This window comes from Girardinichthys multiradiatus, chromosome Y (assembly GCF_021462225.1).
Source record: "Girardinichthys multiradiatus isolate DD_20200921_A chromosome Y, DD_fGirMul_XY1, whole genome shotgun sequence".
NCBI classification, from domain to species: domain Eukaryota; kingdom Metazoa; phylum Chordata; class Actinopteri; order Cyprinodontiformes; family Goodeidae; genus Girardinichthys; species Girardinichthys multiradiatus.
Genome location: NC_061818.1, coordinates 24006456 through 24027318, shown reverse-complemented (window position 1 = coordinate 24027318; position 20863 = coordinate 24006456). Strand labels below are relative to the sequence as shown.

At 38.4% G+C, this 20863-nt stretch overlaps 1 protein-coding gene across 1 annotated transcript in view; it reads left to right on the top strand.

Annotated features, from left to right (window-relative positions):
* The window catches only part of LOC124864150 (coronin-7-like), a 57239-nt gene that overhangs the window by 23841 nt on the left and 12535 nt on the right, over positions 1-20863 (top strand). The window contains exon 7 of the mRNA XM_047358819.1: positions 835-885. Coding sequence (XP_047214775.1) covers positions 835-885 — 51 coding nt within the window. The remainder of the gene's footprint in view (positions 1-834; positions 886-20863) is intronic.

Here is a 20863-nt window from a genome sequence, read left to right as displayed (position 1 = left end):
ATTGGCCTGCCAACTCTCCTGACCTGAACCCCATAGAGAATCTGTGGGATATTGTGAAGAGAACGTTGAGAGACTCAAGACCCAACACTCTGGATGAGCTAAAGGCCGCTATCGAAGCATCCTGGGCCTCCATAAGACCTCAGCAGTGCCACAGGCTGATTGCCTCCATGCCACGCCGCATTGAAGCAGTCATTTCTGCCAAAGGATTCCCGACCAAGTATTGAGTGCATAACTGTACATGATTATTTGAAGGTTGACGTTTTTTGTATTAAAAACACTTTTCTTTTATTGGTCAGATGAAATATGCTAATTTTGTGAGATAGGAATTTTGGGTTTTCATGAGCTGTATGCCAAAATCATCCGTATTAAGACAATAAAAGACCTGAAATATTTCAGTTCGTGTGCAATGAATCTAAAATATATGAATGTTAAATTTTCATCATGACATTATGGAAAATAATGAACTTTATCACAATATGCTAATATTTTGAGAAGGACCTGTAGGTTTTGAATTGTCGGCTCTCTATTAGGTACAATTCCTAACAGATGAATATATTTACTTTAACAACAATCTTCCCAAAAACAGTTTGTCTCCATGTTCTTTTTCTTCATCGCAGTCCAAACAAAATTATTCTTCTATGTTCCATTCATGGTGGTTCTCAAGTGTAGAAGGACCTGCTATTAAAGAAGGATAGAAATGGTTTATTCTGTTGTGATGTAATATCTAGCAATGCATTTACATATATATGTAAATCTTAGTTGTTGTTACAAACCTTTTTATTGACCATTTCACCGCCTTCCGTTTGTTATTAATCTTTCTTTCTTCTTCTCTAGGACAAGATGTTGCGAGTGTTTGACCCCAGAGCCCAGCTGACGCCTGTTCAGGTAAGACCACCTGACTTTTTAAATTAAAGGTGTCTGCTTTAAGAGGCATAGAAGGAGTAAAATGTTTTTTTTTTTATTAAGACCTACTTATTTTGTTGGTGAGAAAAACCCTTCACTTCAAAATCATAGTTTTATGGATGAAATCAGCATTGGTCATTCACCAGTATACGGGTATCTGCACAATTTTATCACACTGCATCTGCTAAGCATGTTGACAGTATCCTAGAGAACTCACCAGTGGCCACTAAATGACTCAACGTGCACTAATTTATGAATGGGTTGCACATGGTGGAGTCCCTGCCCACAACTTCCCACGGTACCCACCCCTCTTGGATACAGTGTGAACTTCTCCTTTTAAAGTCCTCCTTTTTTTGCCCTCAATGTAAATCTCTTAATGACCGCAATGTCTGAGCCAACAGGACACCATCTCAACAAGCAGCAGTGGGGAAGCGGAGTGGTCGAGCTGTTTCAGTGGTGAGAGAAGAAGAATTAGGAGGAGTGTCATGAGAGGCTGCTCACCGTAGAGCAAATATTCTCACACATTTCGGTGGTGGACCTCCCAGCGTGTTTTAATTACTAGGATGCTCAGCTTGCCTCGTGAGCTCTCTGGTTTTGTAAATACAAGGAATCCTGCAAAAACACCGCATGCCGCAGCATATTAAATATCGCATCCCAGAAATACCTGGGAGGCACATTAGCTTGTATGGCAGTGAGAGGGGGAGCATATTTGTGTGTTCACACTCTGTGTACATGTGTGGACTCTTTCATCTGTTTACATTTTGTGCTCAACCATGCGGCCTTTATTTGTTTTGAAACTTTTAGGATCTTTCGGAAAGGTGTAGTGAAGATTTTCAGTAGTTGAAAGAGCTCTCTGTTCTCCAAGCATGCAATGGGAACATAAAAGCTTTTCTTTACTTACTCTGCCTAACAAATTACTTGGATTAATTCAAATAGAATTTAAATGAGATTTATGTAAATCACTCGATACTGCCAAAGGGGTGAATGAGTAGCATAGTAGTTCTGGTAGCAAGGAAAAGGACATCATTTTATACAATTTCTACTAAGTCTGTCTTTTTTTGATTTTACAGTACCGCATCATAAGAATCAGGGCAATATGACAGTCTTAACACTTATTCAGCTATTTTGTCAGATCCCCATATTTTAGTTCAGCAACACAAATACAAGTGGTGATTTGGATGCATAATGCATGAAATGGCTACTGCATGATTGAAGGTTCTTGATCTGGGTTCAGTTGAGGTGCCAAAATGAAACACTAAGGTTTTTAGGGTGGGTCATTCCCCCTATTCGGTACAGTGGAGGGTCTGGGATGCTGTAGGTCAGTTTCTCTTCCATCTTGTTAGTATCTGCCATCATTAACTCTTATATACTAGGAGATATTAAATAAAAATCGGGAGAACTCTTACAGTAAACTGACAATAGGTCATCATTGGGTCTGTCAGTAGGATAATGATACAAAACATGGCCAAATCTAGATGAAAATTGTTCATCAGACATATCAGCCTTCTTCCATGGCCGTCTCAGTAAGTGGGCCACAAAGCTGTGAGGTGAGCTGAAGAGAAGCATGCATAAGAGAGATCCCTGGATGATCTAAAGAGATTCTGCAAAGGGGTAAAGCCAAAGACCTCTCTGTTTGTATTCTCCGCCCTTGTGAAATGCAACAGGAGAAGATGAAGAGCTTTGTTGTTGCCTTCCTGTCACAAATGTTCATTGTGAATCTAAAAAGTGTCTGCTTAGTCTACTGGCCTGCTAAACAGCTAAAACACTTTTGAGCCTGTTTGAACTGCTTTTCTGCTATCTTAGTGCTCTCTCTTCTCTCCAAACTCCCTGATTTATTATTCTTCTGGCCTCGTTACCACAAAGACGACCAAGATGTGCAGATGTGAGTCAACCCACTGTCCTCTCAACACGGCATCAGACTTAACCACCTCAGACCTTCAAAAGTTGAGGCACAGATTAAAGTCATTAGAGGGTTACTCTGCTCATCTCCTCCCCCCCCCCCCCCCCCCTGAGAGCAGATTGGGAAGAGCCTCACCCTGACAGCTTTCAGATGTGCAACTGTCTCTGGAGAATGGGTGAGCCACAGCAGCTCCGATTAGCACCCATCTGTTGAAGAGTGGTCAACAGGGTGCAGACGACAAATCCTTAACACGCTGAAACACTGGGCAGTAATCTGATTGCACACACCAATGAAGCTGCCTAACACCATAAAACACAATAGAAGACATATTTGCTCTATCTCTGAGTGGTTTCAACGAGAATCCACAAAGTATTTATTTTGTGCCTGATGTGAGGGCAGTTTTTAAGCACGTTCTCTAGTTTGCATTTTGAGGATTTTGATGAGTAAGTATAAAAAAGCCTCCTACATGAGAAGGCCAGCAGGGCCAGAAAGAAAAATGAGAAGGCCAGAGCAAGGGCCAAACTATTTGACTTTGTAACGATTCTGGGAGGTCCATTTGGCCTCCTACATGAGTTACAGCTAGTTGTCCTCATCAAGAGAAGCCACAACTCTTCCTGAAAATAGTTCTGGGGAAAAGTAACCCAAGAGAGCTGGAGTTTGTTTGAGCAAGTCAGAGATTCCACTTAAAATCTCTCTATAATAAAGGGCAAAATCATAATTAATGATTTTTTTTTTTTGACACAAGATGTCTATGTTTTTGCAAGTAATCCCAGGTTTTATGTATATTCTGTAAATTTAGCATTTTTGTTTGTACTGTGTACAGTTCCTTGCAAATGAATCCATACCCTTTACCTCAGCTTTTAGACAGTACTTTGTAGAATAATTTTTGTTATGGCTTTTCACAGCTTTGCACATCTAGAGATTTAAATGTTTACCCATTCTTCTTTGCAAAACAGCTCGAGCTCAGTCAGATTGAGAAGAGAGGATTTGTGAAACCCTATTTTCAAGTACTGCCACAGATTCCTGATTGGACTTAGGTCTGGACTTTGACTGGGACATTCTAACACATGAATATGCTTTGATCTAAGCTGCTGCAGTATAGCTCGAGCTGTATGTTTACCCCTGCCTGCCGAAAGGTGAAACTCTGCTTTAGCGTCAAGTATTTCGCAGGTTTTATTTCAGAATTGCCCTGTGGGTAGCATCTCCAAAACTTGATGCTGCCACCACCATGTTTCACTATAGTGTATTCATGGAGGCATGCCTTGCAGGTTTTCTACCTTATATAGTGATTTGCATGTTGGCCAAAAGCTCAGTTTTGGTCTCATCTGACCAGAGAACCTTCTTTTATATGCTTGCTGTGTCCTCTACATGGCTTGTGGTAAACCTTGTCAGGTGGGGTAATTATAGTTCCTAATTGCAGTCCTGTTCTTGCTGTATTGTGTAGAAAAATTAAAGTCTTGGGCTGAGTGAGTAGTAACTATTGCATCTATATTCTGATTGTTGAATTTACATAGCTGGCACACATGAGAGACGATTGTCTGGATGCTTTTTCTGTCTCTCCACTTAAGATAAGTTTATTTTGGGAGTAAACATTCTTTATTTTACTTGTCATTATATTTAGCCTCAGTCTTTCTTTTTTCTTATTGGAATAGCCACCATATGTATTTTATTTCCTAATTTGTGAAAGTTTAGTTATCAATGTCCCTAATCGTATTAGTTTTCCAAAGCTTCTGTGCCAAAATTAATTGAAACATTTGAATTTATTTAGTTAAAAAAAACACACTCAGTCTGAGAATGGCAAAGTGTTGAATAGTCAGCTTTTTCTGTTTCTGTAGCTTCTATTCTTGGTTCCATCCTCCCTGCCATAACATCCCTTTGCAGGCCTCCTTAGATAAGTTGCTTTTGCATCTTTGTGTATTTAGGCCTCCACTCTGCGTTCCTGGTCTGAGCCACAAGACTCGAAGAAGAGCATTTATACTGACCTGATATTGATGAGACATGTGCCTTTGCGGGTGTTTGTCTCTCTTCCACTTGTCTGCAACTTTTGATCTACCTCCCAATGTCTTTGTATTTGCTGAGTGTGTGGATCTGTTGTTGAGAGTGTACGAGTGTGTGTGTACGCCATGTGTGTTTCAAATTACAGTGCCGAAAATGCCCCTCATAGTTTTGGGCCACTACTGGCCATAGAGCTGTCGATCTGCGGTTGCTGGAAGATGAGGCAGACTGGAAAAGGGAATAGTTTGCTGGACTCGGGGGCCAGATTCCTCTTTTTCAGCCCGAGCTTCTGCTGCTCTGGGTGAAATTAGAGAGCACCGTGGGCTAGAAAGGCGTTTGGATTTGATGAAGGAGTGCTGGGCAGGGCCAAGGAAAAGCACAGTGGTTTCAGTATAGTACCATCTTTTATACCCTTCCATAAATTACATAGTCTGAACTTGCTGGAAGGTGTGCTCTCCGTACTTATGTTTGTCATCCGAGCCATAATAAACTGCATTTAAGATTGAGCTTAGATTTTTCTTTATATCCAGAATAAACTACAGATAGATTGACTTGGACTTGGTGTGTCAAAGATATGGATGCTCGTTTCACTTTCTTTTAGTTCCATCTCACAGATTTGGAGCTAGATGGGAACAGGGTTCCGAAGCATTCCCAAAAAGTCAAAAAATGTATGGGATTTGATTTAAATGTTTTCCAAGTCTTGATGGTATGAAAAAAAAATTATTTTTACCAATCATATTGTCTGATTTAATCTCTTTCAATCTGTCCATCCACCTCCTGATATCCTGGAAAAGTTTGGAATTCTGACATGAAAACATGTAGGAACCCTGTGGACAGAGATGAAGGCAAAACAGAAAGATAATATGGTTAAATTTAAAGTAGGCCTCTTTGTTTTTACATGTGTTTTGCTTGATCTCTCTTTTCATTTTAATGTGCAAACCTACAGTGAAAAAAAACTTCTTTGTGATATGATAATTACAAAATGACCTGGTAAACGTTCAATAAACTCAAGATAAAATGTCATGGCCCATTTATTGGACAAGAGGCTCAATGAAACAGCTTGTTCATTCATTTAAAGGAGCTTTCTTTTGCATTTGTGAGATGACTGTAATACTCGTTCTCCATGGTGAGAGAGCAATTTTGGCTCTAAATGCATCCAGTGTTTGGTTTAAATCATTTAAACTCTCTCTTAAGGCACTCCAATGAACCTTTTATTAATAATGACTGTAATATTGAGCAGCATGAGCAGAAATATATACTTAAACACTTTAAAGTCAGTGACCAATTTAAAAAAAATGTTTTTGCCTCAAAATTGCCCTATGTTCTGAACAAGCAAGGGTTTTCTCACTAAAGGCCAGTAAAGGAAGATTTTTATGCCTTTTTCCGGAATGAAGCTTGTTTTGTGTGGATTGTGGAAAATGTTTAAAGTGAAATCTACAGGGATGCAAAGTCAACACTGAAATGTGGAATAAAACATATATTTAAAGAACAGAAGCCTTGTCTCATCCTTCACAAGATGCCCAGTTTAACCACAAGCTGAGCCAAGATATACTTCTGTGTTTTAAAGTTATTTGTAAATGTAACTCATACAACTGATTATTGTAAAACAAAATCATAAGAGGAAAAGTCTTTTACTCAGTCTTTTATTACTGTTTCTCTTTCGGACTTGACAAAACACACAATTGGTGTCTAACAACCCAATTTTAAATATATAGACAGCTAAACAAGATATGCATATGATTGTTTTTAAAGCAAAATTAATCTCTCCCATACCGCTCTGTCCCACTCCTGTGGATTGCCTCTTTGTGAATGCTCACCTTCTTTTCCAATCACTCACACAGCCAGCAGTTCCTGCCTGTATCTTTCCCCCATCAGACCCTGCTGGATTCAGGACCTGGTAATGGCCATCGGTTAACTCATCCCAGATGTTCAACTCCCCCCTTGTTTTCTCCTCTTGTTCTTTTATTCCATTTCTCAGCTCCCTGCATTACTGGCTACCACCTCATTGCCAGTCTCAGTTTTATGGGAGTTTGGAAAAAACTGGCCAAACTCTGCCCTAATGAGGAGATGGGATTTTATGTTGACGGGTTTGCTGAATAGTGGAGTGAAACCTGCATACTCCATTCATTACACTGGATTGGATAGGTCTAAGTTAGGATTGATCTGTCAGTGTTGAGGGTTTTATGATTTAAGGTAACTCCTCTCTGTGCCCTTTTTTCCTTAGAAAAAAGTTGATAAAGTTGCAGAGGTTTTAATTTGATGTTTTATTTAGGTTTTATGTTTCTATATAAACACAGGGATATCAAGAATCCTGGAGGCAGGACATAAAGTCCAGGGCTGAATATATTGGGTATCAGCAGCATGATTTGAGGTTTTTAGTTGCTTTAACTAATGAACAGGGTCTTCTTTTCACATTTCCATGTGTGTGTGTGTTTGGGTTTATGCTTTAGGGTGTTGAAGATTTTTTCTTTCTAATTTTTTTATTTGAAGGAAAGGGATAGGGGTGAATGCCAGCTGGCAACGGCTGAGATCTTTGCTCACATATGGGTGTTGTTTGTGAGCGGAGGCCTCATTAGCGAGCTGACTGCTCTGAGACCCCTATTTTTTTCAGCTAATTAAGTCCCTATGCACACATGTGCATCACACCTGGAGCCAAATATGGGTGGTGATTTGTGCTTTCTGACGGAGCATCACAACAATGAAGGGATACTTTTAGGGTTTCTGTTGATTTCATTTTATCTAGTAAGTAGTTTAGCAGAGATGAGCTATGTTGAGCCATATCATTTCTCTAACTTATAATCACCAAAATTAAGTCTAAATAAACAAATGTGAAGAAGCAAGGAAATTATTCCTCAGATTTCAGATTCACTAAATCAGTAAAATGATTACACTTTGTCAGTGATTATGAAAAAAGAACACTAGGAACTAATAATTAATGTAGTCAAGAATTAGTTTTAGCATTAATCACACTAAGGTCTATTTTTGTAATGATTTATTTAAGTAATACCAAACAGAAAAAGAAACCAAACAAACTATGATGCTTACAATAATTGCACAGATTTTTTCTATCGCTAAAGAAGGAAATTTTTTTAATAACAAATTAAACATTCACAGTATTACTTTAGCTGATCAAATATTTTCTTGTTTTTCAGTCTAGAATTCTAGAGTTTTAATACTTAATGTTAGGTTGTATTCACACCAGGAAAGTCCTTTGTTCCGCTTGTTTGGTCCGGACCAAAACGAACTTTATTTTTTTCATTTGGTGCGGTTTGTTTTCAAATTGTACTTTTTGCAAGTGAACTATTACTTGTAAACAAAGCCATGCGGGTGACGATCATTGTTCCCATTGGACAGAAATGATGGGGCACAGAGCACAGACCCACATTTAGGAAAACAACTGTAAACGTGCTGCGTGCAGCACCTCTGTTCTGCATATATATGCCGTTATTACAGCTGCAATATTATTGTGAGAGTCAAGAGCAACTCATCCAACACAGACTTGAGACGTTCCAGTTATAATTTTGGAACCCCGTAGGAGAATGTGTGCTGAACGCCAACGTTCTCTACGTGCCTTGTCCCACAACAAGCCAGTAGCGTTGCTAAGCAACACACAGTTTATCAGGTATGATTACCTTACAACACAAACCTTTGCTATCGGCTACGGTGGCTTTTTATGTCCAGAGAGACGTACGCTTTTTGTAGTTGGTTCGGATCGGGGCCAGTTTGTATTCAGACCATAAGCGAACCGCACCAGAGTCCGTTTGGAAGCGGACCGAGACCACCTCATAAAGTGGGTCTCGGTTGTTTGGTCCGGACCAGGGTTCGCTTGAGTGTATTCACACCTGCACAAAAGGTCCGGACCAAGGAGGGAAACGAACTCTGGTCCGTTTAAAGCGGACCAAAAGTGGCAAGTGTGAATACACCCTAAATTTGTTAATTTGAGAGAGACAAAAAAGGAAGGATTAAAAGTATCAGGACCACCTTTTCTTTCTGTCAGCTTCTCACACCACAACCACCACAATAAAACTAAAATACAGAGAAACAAACTACTTGATATTTTGTGGAACTGACTGGGTCACTCCAGGTTTATGGCTCCCACAATCTTATCTCTCAATTTGACTGAAATATTGGACAAAGAGCTTCTTCTCCACCTACCCGATTGCAACACAATCTGGCAAATTGATCAGTATAGGGTCCTGCTGGGGTTGGCAAGGCTCGTTCCTTGTTCTGTTTCTTTTCTCTGTGCCTCATAACTCTTATAGAGCTTACGGGGGAAGGGGTCATCATGAAAGCCTGACCAAGCCTATCAGGTGCAGACCATGTTGCAATAAATAACCAATATGAAAAACATGTTCTTTAGTTTTTTCTACTACCTTTTTTAGACTCGGAGTGTAAAGAAACTGTCTTAGTAGATTAAATATTATCTGATCTCTGGAGCTGTTCTTGCATTTCACCTTTCCAACAATTGTTAATATTGAATTAAAGGACAGGTATTCTTAAACATTGACCAGTATTTAGTGGTAATTAATCGTGGATTATTTTAGAAAGCTTTTCTGGATTTCGGAATTTGCCAAATAAGATAATTTATATTCGTGATACGTTGACAGGTTGACAGACTTCCAGATAAGATTGTTTGAGTATAACACATCAGGGTCATAAAAACATCTATATTTTGAAGTCTCACAATGTCATTGGCAAGAGTATGTTCCAGCTAAATCTAAAACGTGCGTCAAGGAATTTTCTTTTAAAGGGCCTTGTAGGAGAGCAGTTAAAGTAAACGAAAGGTCACATCTGGGTTGTTCTGTTCACTAAAATGTGCATCAGTCCTTTGTAGGATTGATGTAATGACAAAGATTATTGTTAAAAGAATTTCATCTTTAACAATAGAAATACTGTTGAGCAAATTCAGAAAGCTGCTGAAATACCCAGAAACACTATCTGAGTCTGAGTTTTATCCCTGTAATATGGAACTAGGTTGAGGATCTGAGATGCAGCTAGTCCAACCTTAATGTGCCTCGATGGAAATAAAGTGCAGCTCTGGCCTTCATCATTGGGTGGGCACACTTACCTTAGTTTGACTAAATGCTTTTAATTTTTTTCTGGACAGCATAGTGCAGCCTGTTTTTTGTTTTGTTTTCTCTGTATTCTTGCTTAATTACTTGAGGTTATCTTTGAGGTTTTGGATGTGGAGCAGCATAGGAGAGGTGAGTTTTAACACAGACAGACTTAACATTCACTTAAATCACTCTGGGGATTATGCGTGCATGCAAATTATTGCTTGTCTAACTCAGATGATCTTTTGCTAATTAGAATAAACAAATCCAAACTGTGAAGCAAATTTAGGAAAATTACCAGATGGGGATTGCTCAACTGACACTAATTTGTCTTATTCATTGACTGGCAATATATACTATAGCTCCTTTTTAGTTTATCATTTATCAAAATGAATCAAGGGATCTAATAATTTATAGGTGTTGGACACAGATGGAAATCTCCTTGTCAAAGAGTTTGTATACATGTGGAATACCATGCCAAAATCACTAGATTAGGAAATGACAGTTTATAACAGTTACTCTATGAAATTTATTGGAAGACATGGCATAGGAGAAAAGGTCCACTACATGAGCGCTGCAGCTCTCCCATCATACATACTGCATCATGTATACAGCATATATGCACCACTGCTACAGAATGGACAAACCTGTGATTCTAAAATCACAGCAGTGAAACAGCATTTCATAATATTACTCTGCATTATGCAGAACGCTTTACTCACATCAGGATGTTCGATACTCGAAACTGAAAGTTAAACTCATGCTATCACTAACCGCTGAATTCAGCTAATAATTATATGACCGCCTGGAAGCACTTATAAAGCATTTAAATGTCCTTCCTAGATGATCAGATGATCCATTAAAATGAAGAAAGAAAAATACAACTGGACTGTGATGTCATAGTAAGGTACCTGGTCATGGTCCGGCAAACCACTGTGAATTTCCCTCCATGTTCTGTTTAAAAACGGAGCCCATCAAAAGTGACACGTCAAAGGTGTGACCGGACTTGATGTTCTACAAAATCCCAGTGGTTTCTCCAGGTTTCGACCTACTTAACAAGTGTTTTTCAAAATGCCAGCAGGCATGGCAAGTTAGAAAACAGTGTGACACTAGCTTAAGATAACACTATTTAAAACAGCAGTTGACAAGCCATGAGTCATATCTGTTAAGGATCTTGTTTCATGCTGGCTCTGCGAGCTGACAGTCTCATTAACCAGCTGTTATCAAATTGTTATATTTTTGTTACTCTAAAATTAAAGCCATGAGATCATTTTATACATTTTTGTTTTAGATTTTTTTGTAAATATCAAAATTATAATAGCATGATAATCTCATAGGCCCATGTCTAGTTGATACCTTTTATGCAGCCATTTGTTTCTATGTAATCCTGGTTTGAAACCACATTGTATAGATGGCTGATGGAGAATACATCTGCTTAGACACCTGTATGACAAAAGTCCCCCTCATACTGTCTCACATTGTTGCTGTTTAACACCGATTCTGGGAATGGGACCCAGTTGTGCCTACCTGTCCAGGTTATGTTTTTTTGTTGTCAATCAATGAAGCAGCATTCTATAACATAACAGATTTGTTAGAATGGGAACTGTTGAGTTTTCTAAATATATCTCACACATCTATTAAAAATCCCCATCTTTTTCAACATAAGCCAACTTGGGTCATCTTTTGCTAATTGAGCTTCTTAAGTCAACGGGTTCTGCTGGAATTTGTGGTTTCACGCTAGAGCTAAATAGACAATATCCTGGAGTAAAGCTGTTGAACATTGGAGGGAAACTAAAGGCCCAACTTAACTCGGGATTCTTTGTTCCAGCCTGAGCCGCAGCATGAGGTTGAGGTGTTTGTTTGCATAGTGAAGATTAGGTGATTAATCAAGCTGTCAGTCATCTGAAGCTTCCCCTGATGCTGAAGGTAGTGTGCCAGGGGTCAGTATTTTCAGATTCTCTAATTTATATGATTGCGTCTCATGTTCATGTCTTTTACCATTGTTTAATGTCCATTAACACGGTAAGCTTCAATATGAAAAATGTCTAAGCAGAGAGATTGTCAGTATGATTGAGTTCAACAAAAAAAAAAAATATTAGTTGAAGAAAGAAAGGTAAAACCACAGAATAGCTTCCAGGATTTACATTGGCCAGAAGGGTTCATGGTTGCACTTAAATGACAGCCATGAAAGCTATGTACCTCGCACACGTGTGTCCTTACTGAATGTCACTGCTTAGAACTAATGTTTCTTTACAAATGTGTGGTGGTACTTTGAAGATGTGAGGCCTCTGTGATGTGGTTTCAGAGACGGAGTAAAGTCAACCAGCTGCATCCACTGCAGCTATAAGTGATAACAGGCACCAGAGGGCTTGGTCATGCTGTGGCAATTGAGGTGCTTCATGATTTCTCCAACAATATGGGCATGATTAGTTCCTGCTCTCTGTTGTACACCCCGCCTTCATAAGATCCCTGCCTTCTGGAGGCCCGTATCTGTTTGGTAGGGCTGGTCTGGTGGGCAGATTCTCATCCCAGCTTCAGGATTTCTTGTGGTTGTCAGCAGCGTCATTCCTTCATCTGTCATTAGTGCCCCATCCTGCCCCACAGATCCCTGCTCCCATTTTAAGCCTCAAGCCACTAAGTACATCTCTAGAATATTCATCGCTGTAGCAATGTGAAGTTGAGATCTCCTCTGGCTACCTAACGCTTCTTTTGGATCCAAACACATACTCAGGGAATTCAATCAGCACGTTAATTGTGTCAATTCCAGGAACAGAATATCTGTGTGCAGCGTTCTGATCCAGGAACAGTTGCTGTGACCATTTCCCAGAGGGATTCTCTTGCCAGTAGGCACAGCGTCTTTGCTGCCACTCTTCAGACAGCACAGTTTAAGGGGGTTCATTCTCTTGTTTCTTTAAAGCTGATAGACTATAAACAGAGTTACCGAAAAAACATTTTCACTGTCCATACAAAATAGAAATGTGTGGATGTTTAAAAAAATATGGAGTTTAACTATTTAGTGTGTCCAACACCTAAGCAAATTAATTATTTTTGCTTCAGTTTAGGCCTATTCATATTTTAATTGATATACAAAATTACCCCAAAATTATTCATACCTCTGACAGATTTGGATTTAAAGTATTATTTCATTTCAACAACGTTCCTCTGACTGGAAGTAATAGACAATAAATAATTAATTAATAATGAATAAATTAATACATTATTTCAATATGTAAAGGAAATCAGGTATTTGTTGTTTTTTTAAATTAATACTCCTTTTACAGTTTTTGTTATATTTTGAGAGGTCCATTCTTTTTTTCCTATCATAAATAAAGGTCTTGGTTGAACAAACAAAAATTGTTGATCTAAATTTGCCAGGGGTACAAATAATTTTTGGCTTTACTGTGTAAGTTAAGCTTTATTTATATAGCACCTTTTAAGACATAGACCATAATGTGCTGTACAAAAGAAAAACAAAAAAATTCAAACATCAGTACATCCCAATCGTTAAGCAATATCAGTATTAAAAAGATTGTTTTTTAGTTGCTTTTTGAAAAAACTAAAAGTCGCCAGTCCTTAAACTTTGTAACAACACATGTTACATTAAGGCACAATCGTTACTGCATTATTTTTCTCTCTAAAGTCAGCGCTAAGAATGACATCACGTGTTCTAGTTGCAAAACCAGTGGAATTTAGTTTATAGCTGCAACTTTCAGTATGTTTTATATCCATGGCAGCCATATTGGAAACTGAACTTGTGAGCTGTTTCTCTTTCACTTTCCCAGTTTAATTCCAACTTAAAGTTGCCTTCTTCAGAGTCCATCTTCAGAGCAGCAAGGAAACGCATAATATTTTAGTCACAGCCAATCATCACTCTCAGTAGAAGACGAAAAGGGCAAAATCTTGTTGGGACCAAGCCCAAGAGAAAAGATGATACAAAGATGATACTGAGTTTTACAAAAGAAGATTTTGGGAAGGTTTTTGATAACTAAACAGAATTTCCTTTTTTGTTTAATTTTTGAGTAAATGTTTCACTGTTCAAAAACTGTGTAGAATAATTTAGCCTGGGGCGTACTTGCCCATATCCTGGGGGTTTTATGCTGGCACCATTATCAAAAGAAGTAATAAGATTCACCCTTTTTCTCTTATCACAAGTAAAATAAAAGTTTCACAAATCTCAAACTGTGTTTTATAGAACCTCTGTCCAGTGTAATATTATGTAGTTCATATTGGTCATTCAAAGTATTTTGGATTTTTAATAAGAGATGATCAAACACAGTGAAGATTTATTAGGAACACTGAACTGGCAGTTTATATTTATATTTTGTTTGTCACTGAGTCTATGTTTCTTTTTTCTACCAAGTTCACGAAATCCTTACAAATTATTTTTAAATGCTTCCTCAGCGCTTTTGTAAGGGACAGTTGTTTGCTCGACACGTCTTTATTTGTGTGGGCTCGGTTAACACACGTGCAAATCTAGAACTGCTTACTATTTATACTTCAAATTAAAAATCTCAAACATGGATACAATAGGATATCTAGCGGAAAGCACTGACCATCACATCTGGTGCTTATACTTAGTTCTTACACCTAATAGTGCTGTTTAACACCAAACAAGACAGCCGTCAGTTTGATGTGGAGTTTCAGTATTGTGAGACACTTGTTACATACCTTAAGCAAACATTTATTTGAATTTTGTTTGTAAGCTGCCATGTCAAACATTTTATGGATTAGATCACCATCTAAAGCAGTCCACACCAAACGTTTCTGTCTTGATGCATAAAAAATAGGAATGGGATCCTTACTATGATCTTGTAAACTGGAATTACTAAAATTACTGGACACCCCCCTTATAAAGTATTTTGTTATAACCCCAGCTTCTACCAAGACAATAAAAAAGCTGACATCGTTATTCATATGAATTACTTCAATACTACTTCTTTTAGGAAAAGGGTCTAAGTTTGTAGGCGTGGATATTTAAAAGAAATCCTGACCTCTAGCTTAATAAATAATGTCAACATGGAAGGCACTTCAAGTTGCTTTATCTCATTGTTGGTTTCTTTCTACTGCTGTGAAAATAAAAACTTAACTTTTTTTTTACATATACAGAAAACTGACCCTTCTTTCTTATAATTCTTACCATGGCAAATGTTTTCCTGTTCATGTTATAATTTTTATGGCAGGGCTTAAAGTGTTTATATTACATCATTAACTTTTAAAAAATTTATTTCCTATATAGAGTAAAGTGTATGCTTATGATGTAAGTAGATGCTTTTCTTTCTAAGCTATCTTGTGTCTGACTAGTTGTTGACCTCTATGGTTTCCAGATTTCTCACTCAGAGCTCATAAGTAGTTTCTGATTTCAAAGGAGTGAGAGGAAACCATCAGAAACTTGATTGTTAAACCAGAAAACTATATAAGATACAGAGATCTTATAATAGTTGTGGTTGTTAAAGTAATAAAATAAATTATGAACTCAGATAAAGTCCCTTGTGAAAGCTTAGATACTTCTTGATATTTTTACACACTTTGTTGCCTTACAACGATAAACTTCAATGTATTTTACTGGGATTTTATGTGATTGACCAACACAAGAAAGATTTTGGCCAAAAAATATTTGACAAGCTTTCTTTGCTTATATGCCTCTAAATAAACAACCAACTGCCTTCGGAAGTCACTTAATTAGTAAATGCAGTCTACTGGTGGGTAAAAAGTAATAAGTAGTCCAATTTGGAGTTTGCTACAATCCATGTAGGAGATACAGCAAATATGAGACCAAGTTGATGTTTTTGGCCTATATTTAAAACTAACTTTTTACTGTACTGCAGACACATCATCCCCCATGGTGAAAAATTTTATTGGTAATCATCATGTTATGGGCATGCTTTTCTTCAGCATGGACAGGGAAGCTGGTCGATGTTGATGTAAAGATGGGTGGAACTGAAACGGGAAAATCCTGGAAGAAAACCAGTTAGAGGCTAGAAGAGACTTGAGACTGAGATGAAGATTCACCTTCTAGCTGGACAATAAACCTAAACATACAGCTAGAGCTATGATGGAATGGTTTGAATCAAAGCATAATCAGGTGTTTGAATGGCCTAGTCAAAGTCCATACTTAAGTCTTATTAAGAATCTGTGGAAATACTTGAACATTTATGTTTCCACACACTCACACCTACTGAGCTTGAGTTATTTTTCAAAAATGAGAAAAGAAAGTCTCTAAATGTACAAAGCTCGTGGAGAACATACCTCAAATGACTTGGCAAAACCAAGAAAAATTGGTTTAGAACTTCAGGAGGCAGTTTAAAGGTTGTGCATTTGAAGCAACAAACTTTTGTAAACAATAAGCAAGGCTGATAGAGACATACCTCAAAAGACTTAATGTTGCAATTCCAGAGGAAGGTAGTATTACAAGTTGAATACAAATGCAGGCCACACTTTTCAGATGATTTATTGGGGGAAAAACACTTTGATAACAATGTATCATTTTCTCTCCACTTCACAGTTATGGCACTTTGTGTATGTCACATAAAACACCCCATAATACATTGAAGTTTGTGGTAGCAACATAAAATGTGAAAAGGTTCAGGGGGTATGAATTAATTTAGAAGTCTTTGATTTCAGCCATATGTGCAGATTTTAATGCTTTGCTTCAACACAGGAAACAACAAAGGAAATGCTGTCATCCCGTTCAACAATAATGTTTAGTTTTCATCTTCATTTGACATGCAATGGCTGCATGTTCTTTTCTGCAACAAAAGCAAGTATTTGACAACATGCAGTACATAACAGTGCACCTGCCTGCATGTAATATAGGACATCCAGAATATATGATACACATTGTATCATATACAGAGTATTTATGACAAAATTGAGAAAGAACTCTTTTTATCCTTCAGAGACTGATGCACCTAGTCTAAATTTCCTCATCTTCATGATTAATTTTCCAATTTTTTAAGTGCTGCACAGTTAAATATAAGAATAGAAGGTTAGGATGGAAAACAATTAAAAAAAGTTAAGAAATGACGGACAGAAAAGACTTCTGGAAATCCCATTCTCCCTGGAAACTATAAATACCTTTGGAACAGTCCAGTCTGTGGACCCTTTTTCTCAGGATCTGCAGGATTGGCCTGGTGTCTGCTGAGTAGACCTTTCCTCAAAGCTGCACTCCTTGTCTAGCTGGCTCACATGTCAGCTACATTTTGCTTCACAGGGGCTTTCATTTGCTGACACAGAGGAAATGAGACGATGGAAAGAGTGAGTGCTGCAGAGCATAGATGAAACAAAGATAACAGTAGGCAAAGCAAAAGGAGGTGAAGCCGTACAAGCTGCACGTTATTGTAATTTTAGTAAATGAGTTTTAATAAGTAATCATGTGTTTGCACTAAATGTTCATTGTTAGAGAAGATCCAACTAGTCTCTAAACTGTATTTAAACGCCAGCTTATGTTATCCTCTTATGCCGTTTTAATTAATCAGAAAAATCTTTTTTTAAAGATCTTTTTTGTTGCTTTGACTTACATCTTGGGAGTTTCTGCTTAAAAAACAAAATTAATGAATGTGTTTATTTAAAAGTGAAGTATAGACACTGAATTTGTCTTCACCTTTTTGAGGAGTTCATATTTCTTTTTCTGCTAATAAAACATATGCTGCAGATCTTCCAACTTATTTTTCCTTCAGATTACAACTCCTTGTCTTGCTTCTGTCATCGTGCACGTTTATTTTCATCTGCAAGAAGCCAAATAGTGTAGGAAGAGGTAATGAAAATAACAGTTTGTGGCTTCTAGACATTCTGGAGAATTGAACAAAGTCTAATATGGTTTTAATTAGGAGAGAAAAAAATAGCAATAGGGACAAAGGAAATGAAAGCATATAGTGGCCGGTTTGATTTCCATCTCCCAGCCACTCTGTGTCCTATTTCTAGAAGCTTCTGTAGTGTTAGACTTATGCTGAATGCAACCAGTCCTAAATTTAAACACAGCCTAAATGGCCCATGATGACAGAACAGGAAGAAGAAAACCTACTAATTAGTGAAAAGACTCATTAGCAATGGATGACAAGACTGAGATCTGGTTTGTGTATGTGTGATAAAAGCTGCAAGGCAGGGGCTATTGATTGTAAAAGGAGAGAATAGACTGTCTTCAACATCAATCAGGCTTTGAGGGGTGCAAATTAAGACAATCTCAGAGAAAATGAGGAACTGGTTAGAAGAAAGGAACAGTTAAAAGATGTTTAATTCCCAAACAGCTACAGTTTTGCAGAAGACATCTTTTCTTTATATTTTGATTCCAAAAAGCCAAGTATTCTTGTATACCTGAATTTGGTTTGGATTTATGTCTAGACCTTAACTTGGCCATTTAATCAAATTAATATATCAGGATCTAAACCATTCTACAGGTCCTTCTCAAAATATTAGCATATTGTGATAAAGTTCATTATTTTCCATAATGTCATGATGAAAATTTAACATTCATATATTTTAGATTCATTGCACACTAACTGAAATATTTCAGGTCTTTTATTGTCTTAATACAGATGATTTGGCATACAGCTCATGAAAACCCAAAATTCCTATCTCACAAAATTAGCATATTTCATCCGACCAATAAAAGAAAAGTGTTTTTAATACAAAAAACGTCAACCTTCAAATAATCATGTACAGTTATGCACTCAATACTTGGTCGGGAATCCTTTGGCAGAAATGACTGCTTCAATGTGGCGTGGCATGGAGGCAATCAGCCTGTGGCACTGCTGAGGTCTTATGGAGGCCCAGGATGCTTCGATAGCGGCCTTTAGCTCATCCAGAGTGTTGGGTCTTGAGTCTCTCAACGTTCTCTTCACAATATCCCACAGATTCTCTATGGGGTTCAGGTCAGGAGAGTTGGCAGGCCAATTGAGCACAGTGATACCATGGTCAGTAAACCATTTACCAGTGGTTTTGGCACTGTGAGCAGGTGCCAGGTCGTGCTGAAAAATGAAATCTTCATCTCCATAAAGCTTTTCAGCAGATGGAAGCATGAAGTGCTCCAAAATCTCCTGATAGCTAGCTGCATTGACCCTGCCCTTGATAAAACACAGTGGACCAACACCAGCAGCTGACACGGCACCCCAGACCATCACTGACTGTGGGTACTTGACACTGGACTTCTGGCATTTTGGCATTTCCTTCTCCCCAGTCTTCCTCCAGACTCTGGCACCTTGATTTCTGAATGACATGCAGAATTTGCTTTCATCCGAAAAAAGTACTTTGGACCACTGAGCAACAGTCCAGTGCTGCTTCTCTGTAGCCCAGGTCAGGCGCTTCTGCCGCTGTTTCTGGTTCAAAAGTGGCTTGACCTGGGGAATGCGGCACCTTTAGCCCATTTCCTGCACACGCCTGTGCACGGTGGCTCTGGATGTTTCTACTCCAGACTCAGTCCACTGCTTCCGCAGGTCCCCCAAGGTCTGGAATCGGCCCTTCTCCACAATCTTCCTCAGGGTCCGGTCACCTCTTCTCGTTGTGCAGCGTTTTCTGCCACATTTTTTCCTTCCCACAGACTTCCCACTGAGGTGCCTTGATACAGCACTCTGGGAACAGCCTATTCGTTCAGAAATTTCTTTCTGTGTCTTACCCTCTTGCTTGAGGGTGTCAATAGTGGCCTTCTGGACAGCAGTCAGGTCGGCAGTCTTACCCATGATTGGGGTTTTGAGTGATGAACCAGGCTGGGAGTTTTAAAGGCCTCAGGAATCTTTTGCAGGTGTTTAGAGTTAACTCGTTGATTCAGATGATTAGGTTCATAGCTCGTTTAGAGACCCTTTTAATGATATGCTAATTTTGTGAGATAGGAATTTTGGGTTTTCATGAGCTGTATGCCAAAATCATCCGTATTAAGACAATAAAGGCCTGAAATATTTCAGTTAGTGTGCAATGAATCTAAAATATATGAATGTTAAATTTTCATCATGACATTATGGAAAATAATGAACTTTATCACAATATGCTAATATTTTGAGAAGGACCTGTAGCTTTTCAAACACGCTGTTTCTCTCTGTCCAGACCCCAGAGGGGACCCGCGTAGAAGAGACAGGATCTCTGCAGAAGCGAGGTTTTATTTGGACAGTGACGTCACAGGAATCCGCTGTTTTCCCTTTTCCTAGCTGTGCTGGGAGTAGGTTAATGCGATTTATTTTGAAAGTTTCAGAAAAGTTCGTACCAGACTTTCACGTTGTAACCATGGCTGTGGTCCCAACATCTCAGTTTTTAGATTTCTATTTGTTAAGAAAACTAAAACCATTTCAAAACATAGAATTTGCGCTTGTAATGACAGAACGTGGAAAAGTATACAATACTTTACATTTCTGGGAAGGCTAAAATGAGAAGGGGTAGTTAGGATAAGGAAGATGACTGACACATTATCCTGACTGTAGGCTGTCAATACAGTGGACAAGATGGGGTTGCAAAAATAATCATTTCTTCTGCACCTTCACACAGTATGAAAGAATCCACAATCCTTTGGAGCTGATCTGCAGAACAGAAAGAAGGACAATAAGAGAGTCAGTGGAGGACATAGAGATCGGGTCGCTCCCATATGCGTACACTGACACCTGATATTCGTCCTGGTGGTTGAATCAACATTCTAGGCTAGTGACACAGATGTGCACACCGTCTGTTACTGTTCAGAAGTTAAATAGCTGAGGGGGAAAACTACTGAAGGAGATGAAGTGATACTCGTTTGTTTATATTGAGAGAGGATATTTAATAGACCCATAAAACTGTAATTGGCCAGACTACTGACTGGCACTTTACAGAATCTCCATCTCAGCTCGCAAAGTACAGAACCTTACTGTGAACCCATTCTAGTGTCACATGAGGTTGATTTCCATTATCTCATCCAGCAATGCCTTCATCCTGGCTGTAATTCTGCTTGAATCCCTGTCCCCACCTGGTTTATCTCTTTTATCATTTAATAGACAGAGAAAATACATTGCAACCTCACTAAGGCGGACAGCTGTGTTGGTAATATTTATTCTCAAGA